Genomic DNA, 7,361 nt, shown 5'->3' on the forward strand with positions numbered 1-7,361 from the left:
GCTGTTTCTTGTGCCTGAAACAATGTGATTCTTAATTCCATTCCTGTTCAAACATTTGGATTCCTTGTCATAGTGTCTGTTGGCACCTATAGCTAGAATCAAGTGTTGTCCTAGATCCTTTTGTACACTTAAGAATAAACTTTTGTAAAAAAGAATCAATCATAATGAAAATTAGGTTTATTTGGAGAGACAAAAGGCCTAGACTGCCTAACACAGTATTGAAAAACAAAGTAGGGAGACTGGCACTACCTAACTTCAAGACTTGCTATAAAGCTGCTATAATAGAGATAGTGAGAATTGGCAAAAAAATAGACAATACATAATAGAATACAGAGCCCAGAAATAACTCCACCTAAATATAGTCAACTGATTTAAGATCAAGGAGCAAAGGCAATACAATGGAGCAAAGATCATCTTTTTAAAAGAAATTAATTTTGAGAGAGAGAGAGAGACAGAGAGAGAGGGTGCACATGCAGGGGAGGGCAGAGAGAGAGGGAGAGCGAATCCCAAGCAGGATCCATGCTAATGTGGGGCTCAAACCCATGAACTGTGAGACCATGACCTTAGCTGAAATCAAGAGTCCCATGCTTAATCCACTGAGCTACCCAGGCACCCCAAAGATAATCTTCTCAACAAATGATGCTGGGACAACTAGATATCCATATACAAAAGAAATGAAGTTGCATCTCCTATCTTATACAATATACAAAGATTAATTCAAAATGGACCAGAGGCCTAAGTGTAGGAGCTGAAATTATCAAACTCTTTGAAGAAAAGAAGTTGCAGGGTAATGGTCTTGTTTGGCTAGAGGAAGTCACAAGTTGGTGTGATGGTAGAGGTTGGTCGACAGACACCGATGCCCCTAGGCATCCCAAGCCAGCTCCTGAAGAGCTTGGGATTTCTTACCACCAAGTTTGTGTCACTTTGTAGGAGGCCAAAGAGGGCATGGCATGCTTGACCTTAAACTTAGGTAGCTGACAGCCTGTGAGCTACCACACAGGAAAATGGGTAGTGACTACTACCGGGTTGATAGGGTGGGTGTTTCCTTTTGGGGTGATAAAGGTGTTCTGATATTAGAACATGTGATAGTGGTGATGATGAACAGGTGGTGATAATTGCACCTTTGTGAATATACTAAAAACCAGTGAAATGTACAGTTTACAGGGGTAAAATTTATGGCATATGAAGTATACAGCAGTTTAAAAATTGGGGTTCTAAATGAAGATCAGTAGTGTTAACTTTCCGCACACCTTTCATGTGTCAGGCACTGCGGTATTTATAAATTCTGCCTCATTGATCTTACAGTTCGGTCAATAGTGCACATTTCACATTGCTATTTTAGCCACTATTTGAGTACCTACCATGTCAACCTTTCTGGCATTCTGGGAGATTCCCAGAATAACATCTGATCGTTGAATACCTTATTCCAGGTATACACACAGTTGCCTCCATCAAGCTGCTAGGGGCGATGTTACCTAGAGTGTGAATTTCCGGCTGAGGGCCAGCGCAAAAATCGGCCGCCAAGGGAACGGGGCGCAATTTCATTAAAGGAAAGGAAACCACCCCCTAGGCATCCATGATGGGGCGGTCCTAGGAAGTGACGTCACGCCCAAGTTCCGGTTCCGCCTGTTCCGGGCCGCTGGCGTATCTCGCGTAATCACGCGGTGCATGTGTGTTCGCCGGTTCCGTGTTGCGGTAGCCATGGACCCCTTGGATCGAGTTGTGTAAGTGCGCTCCGTCCCTTCTGGGGGAAGTTGGGGAGTGGGACTCCTGTGGGGACGAGTGGAGAAGCCTCCCTCCGCCTGGCAACTACTCTCGTTCCTCCGCGCTCTTGGACTTGCGGCGAGTCTATCCATCCGCTAACCTGGGTCTCTCTGTTAGTGCCGCTCTCTGGGCGACGGGGAGACGGGAAGCCCCCTGGTGGGAGCTGCCAGGCGGTAGTACTGAGGTGTTGGCTGCTTTTATCCTACTTAGAAACGTCCTGGTTTCCCAACAAGTGTGAGGATGGTGGTCGAATGAATGGTTACGAGCACAAGGCTTCGGAATCTGACAGATGGAGGTGACGGCCCGGGCGCGTTCACAAAACTTTGTGACTTTAGGCCATTTAATCCCCCTAAGCCTCAGTTTACTTTGTAAAATAGCGTTCGTAATAATTGTACTTCATGGAACCGTGAAGATTACTGGCGAGAATGTACGTAAGGCCTTTGCTGCAGCACGTAGAGGTGTTCGTTAGTTTTTTCTTTCCCTTTTTGAGTTGATGTTTGTTTTAAATGCGTCCGGAAAATGTTTATTGATCTCCTAAATAGTCCTGCTGTTATTTCTTGGGATTTGCCTGGATTAACATCTAACAAAACAAATTCTTTTAGTCATTAATTCCGAGAATTTTGCACATCTGCTATGTATTCCTTTAGGCATGGGGACTGCAAAGATGAGTAAGACTGATCTGATTGGGGAACAAACAGCTGATACAACAAGATGTTATTTGCATTAGTTGCTGGTTAGTGAGAAGTAATAAACCACATGAAATATTGAGCATAGAGCGCTGGTTTTTTTGCCATAAGACATACTAAATGTTTCTTGCTTTAATAAATAATATGTATTTTTATCGAACAGTAAATCATTGGAAGCTTTATATTGTTTAACATTTTATTTGCAGGAGAATTTTTAAACTCTGCAGTGTGTGTATATTCCGTTTTCATTTTCCTGCCCAAAGTGTCTACAGGACTGGAAAGGAGGATGGTGGGTGGTAGTTATTTAAGAGAGGAAGAATTTTTTCAGTGGATGGCCAAGAACTGTTGGAAAAGCAAGTTATAGTAAAAGCAGAGGTGAAGCCCTTTCTCTGAACAGAATTATATAAAACCATTCTACTCCTGCTGTCACATCATGTGATCAGAGTATTGAATTTGTTTTCCCTTCATATTTTGCACAGTGGTCTAGATGAGTTTGATGAGTTTTTAAATTTTGCTCATTTTGAAGATTGGCATACCTGCAAGTTGTGTGACCTTGGCCAGGTTACCTCTCTGGTTTCAATTGCCTGATCTGTGAAATGAAGATAATAATTTTAAATAATTTTACCTGTGTGGTAGGGTCTTGGTGAAGATAAAGCTTTAGTAAAGTGTCGATCATTATTATTCCCTGTTGGTGGCAATAATTTTTGACTTTTTCAGCTGTGATGTTGGAGTGGGATAATGTATACTTCCTGGTAGGTGCTGTGCTCTACAACTGTTGGAAAGATAGGCAATTAGTAGCCTCCCTGTGTTTGGTAACTGTCCACAGATTGATCATAGTAGGTGTGTGATGCTTTGTGTTAGGGTAAGAGTATTGTTTGCTTTAAGACTGAAGGAAAAATGATGGAGTAAAAATAGCAACAGTATTCATTGAGTCTTTTCTTAAAAAAAAAGTTTAGAAAAAAACTAATAAAAGAATGTTAGTGATATAGAAAAAAATGAAAGCCTTTAAAAAAATCAAAAGCCAATGAAATTAACACTTAATAGTAATAGCTGAATACCTTTTGTTAATATCTCCCTAAAAAGTGAGATTTTTGTTTGTGGAATCCTAACTGAAAAATGTTATGTAATATTTGTTGATCTTCAAGAACTTGGATGTTAGTAAAATCATGGTTTTGTACTATGAGGAAAATGTTTTAAGTTATTATGCATTGTGATTTTCCAAACAGAAAGCCAAAAACAAAACGAGCCAAGAGATTCCTTGAGAAGAGAGAACCGAAGCTTAGTGAAAATATTAAAAATGCTATGCTGATTAAAGGGGGAAATGCAAATTCATTGGTGACACAAGTACTTAGAGATGTGGTATGTATATAATAATTTTTTCATTTTTATTTTTGAATGATTTTATTTTTTAAGTAACATCTACACCCAGTGAGGAGCTCGAACTTACAACCCTGAGATCAAGAGTCATACACTCTACTGACCGAGCTAGTCAGGTGCCCCTATACACTTATTTTTTAAATGGTATTGAGGTCATTTTAGGAAATTTACAGCATACAAGTTTGGGCTGCTGGAGAAATACATGGAAAAGTTTGCTTTGGCTTAGAGAGAGAAGCTCAAGTTGGAGATTATTTGCCGTGGCAAGGCACTAGCCACTGGCTTTCCTTAAAGCAACTACAGTCGTTCCTTTAGTAAATTTGAACTGATTTCAATGAGTAGATTTTGGTTTACTTACATTTAAGGAACACCTCTAGTTTGTAAAGTGAAATAACCGCATATTACTACCTGTTTATTCCTTCAGCAACACCAAGCACTGCACAAGGTGCTGAGGATTAGTAGTTACATAAAACACATCTGTCCCTTCAGTGGGCTTAATGAGGGAGACAGGCAAGTAAGAAATTATAACATTGTGAATTAATTTCTTTGCTGGAGGCATGTATAGGGTAGGATGGGAGGCATTAAAATCCCAGAGGGGTGGTCATACAAAGAATGGGCTTCCCAGAAGGGACACTTAAACTTCATTTTGAAGGAGAGTCCGAGCAAGAAGGAGGAGAGGAAGAGGAGCAGAAAGTCTTCCAAAGCTGTGGAAAAAACTTGTGCAAAAGGGAGTGTGAAGGAGCATATGATGCATTTGGGGAACTGCAAATAATTGGGGATGGCTAAAGGAAAGCGGCTCGATGGAGCCAGAAGAACATGCAGGGATCAGATAGTAACATGGAGTTTGAGCTTTATTCTAAAGGACCTGAGGAACCATTGAAAGATTGGAGGTGGCACATATGATCAGTCCTTTTAGTCAGTTCCCAGAGAAAATTGAGAGCAAATGTAGGAAACCAATCCAGCCGTTGATGTCAGCCAGGTAATGAGTACCTGGAGTGTGGTGGTGCCAGTGAAAATAAGATATCATCAGAGTGACCAGATGATGAGGGTAGAAGAATTTGGGCATGAGTAAGAAGTATGAATTTAACCAGGTTTCTGGGTTGGATTCTTGATGAGTGATAATGGCAATTAGGAAATATATCAGGTGAAACAGGTTTGAAGAGAGAAGTGAGATGTTCAGTTCAGGACCTATAATATAAGTGATGAAGTTAAAAGCTTTATGTTTTTTCTAGCTCTGTAGCCTGATGTTTAGCCCTTTGTGTGGCACTAGTAGGTGCTCAGTAAATAATCAATGAATGGAAGGCATTGTCCATGGAGATACCTAGTAAGTGGCTGATTATTTAGGCCTTGAATACAGCAGATAGATTCTTTGAGTTATATCAAGTAAATAATTGATTTTTAAGCTTGACTAAACTGGTTGTTAAACACAATAGTCAGTTCAGATAGCAGAATAATCTAATACATGCTCATCCTTCTCAGGGTCATTGTGTTGATAGGATACTGGCCTTGTATTTAAGTCAGCTCCAAGAATAACACAACATTACAGGTTATTACGGTAACTAACATTCATATTGATGATTCTTGAGTTGTCACTGTGCTAGTGTGCATTACACCAAGGCAGGGAAGTATTTGGTCAAGAATTATCAAAAAGTTTTACTACTGAAGGCATGTCTGGCAGGCGCAGTCAGAAGAGCATGACTCTTGATCTCAGGGTCATGAGTTGGGTATAGAGATTACTAAAACAAATAAATAAACTTAAAAAAAGAAAAAACCGTTTTAGTACTTCAGAGATAGGTTTTACTGCTGAATGTCCTTTGATTATCAGCTCTGATGGTCAGTCATTTTCCTTTTCATTGTTTCCCTCATTTACTCCTTCCCCTGATGTAAGGTAATGCCTTAGATCTTTGTTATTCCTTATGGTAGAGCAGAACTGACCATACTGGTAACAACTGATTATTAGTGGATAAGTGGAAAGAATTAAGAAAAAAATGAAAAGAGGGTTGAATGAAAGGAATTAAAATTTTTTTTAATGTTTATTTATTTTTGAGAGAGAGACACAGCGTGAGTGAGGGAGGGGCAGAGAGGGAGACAGAATCTGACACAGGCTCCAGGCTCCGAGCTATTAGCACAGAGACCGACTCAGGGTTTGAACTCACCAACCGTGAGATCATGACCTTAGCTGAAGTTGGACACTCAACCAACTGAGCCACCCAGGCACCTCGACAGGAATTGTTTAAAGGGCTGGGTTAAAAACTCTAATTCTTATTGTCATCATTGTAACTTTCTCAGCTCTCCTAGCTCCAGACAACATTATTTCAATTCTGTCAGCCGTTCCTNGTTTTATCTATCTATTTATTTATGAAAACTTTTTTAAAATGTTTATTATTTTTGAGAAGGAGAGAGAACTCGAGCAAGGGAGGGCAGAGAGAGAGAGGGAGACACAAGATCTGAAGCAGGCTCCAGACTCTGAGCTCTCAGCATAGAGCCTGATGTGAAGCTCAAACCCATGAACTATGAGATCATGACCTGAGCCTACGTCAGATGCTTAACTGACTGAGCCACCTAGGCGCCCTGATAGGATTAGTTTTTATTTGTTTTCTTTTGCTTTTCTTTCTTTTCAACTCTCAGTTTGTTCCCTGGAAAGAATAGAATAGGTAGAATTTAAAGAAATGAAAGAAATCATTTAAGTTGGATGGATTTTTGAAAGGGCATAGAAACTTTTTTTTTTTTTTGAGAGACAGAGAGAGGGTGCAGGGTGAGCAAAGGATGGGGGGGGAGAAGGAGAGAGAAAATGGGGGGGGGCAGAAAGAAGGCAAGAGAGAGAAGTAGGGCTCATATTTTTACCTGAAGCCCGGCTTGTGTTCACCTGAAGCGGAACTGGAACTCGTGAACTGTGAGATAATGATCTGAGTCAAAGTCAGATGCTTAGTCGACTGAGCCACCCAGGTGCTCAGGGCCTAGAAAGGCCCTTAATTTCCCTTAATTGGGAAAGTCGAGTCTAAGTTAGAATATTAAGCTTATGTTACAGGTTTATATAAGTGATCAAAAGGGACCCAAGCAGGAGACCTCAGAATAGGATTTGGGGACCAAGGTAATCTTGTATAATGACTGGTATAATGCAATTTAATTTTTACCTCTGCTTTTCAGAATATAATTCATTTTAAAACCTAAATTATGTTTTACAGTATGCATTGAAAAAACCATATGGTGTTTTGTATAAAAAGTAAGTAATGATTTATTTTAATTTCTATTCTCTTATAAAAGTAACAATTACTTTATGGGAAATTTAGAAAAATACTTTGTTTAAAAAACATGACAGGGGCACCAGGGTGGCTCATTTAGTTAAGCAGTTTACTCTTGATTTCAGTTCAGGCCATGATCTCACGGTTTGAGCTTGCTTGGGATTCTCACTCTTCATCTCTCTCTCTCTCCCTCTCTCTCTGCCTCTCCCTGCTCATGCGCACTCTATCTCTCTGTTTCAAAATAAATGAATAAACATTCTTAAAAAAAAGAAAAGAAAATGACAGTTCCTTACCT

The 7,361-nt window shown here is 40.0% G+C and overlaps 1 protein-coding gene across 2 annotated transcripts in view; it reads left to right on the forward strand.

The window, feature by feature from the left end:
• Positions 1 to 1,647: 1,647 nt before the first annotated feature.
• Positions 1,648 to 7,361, forward strand: part of RPF2 (ribosome production factor 2 homolog) — a 33,698-nt gene continuing 27,984 nt past the window's right edge. The window contains exons 1-3 of one of the 2 annotated variants that reach the window (XM_077780009.1): positions 1,648 to 1,724; positions 3,677 to 3,809; positions 7,010 to 7,047. In XM_077780009.1, coding sequence (XP_077636135.1) covers positions 1,669 to 1,724; positions 3,677 to 3,809; positions 7,010 to 7,047 — 227 coding nt within the window. In that variant the 5' untranslated portion in view covers positions 1,648 to 1,668. The remainder of the gene's footprint in view (positions 1,725 to 3,676; positions 3,810 to 7,009; positions 7,048 to 7,361) is intronic. The other variant, XM_077780010.1, reaches the window with a different exon arrangement.

This window comes from Crocuta crocuta, unplaced genomic scaffold (genome assembly GCF_008692635.1).
Source record: "Crocuta crocuta isolate KB4526 unplaced genomic scaffold, BGI_CrCroc_1.0 scaffold147, whole genome shotgun sequence".
Taxonomy (NCBI): Eukaryota; Metazoa; Chordata; class Mammalia; order Carnivora; family Hyaenidae; genus Crocuta; species Crocuta crocuta.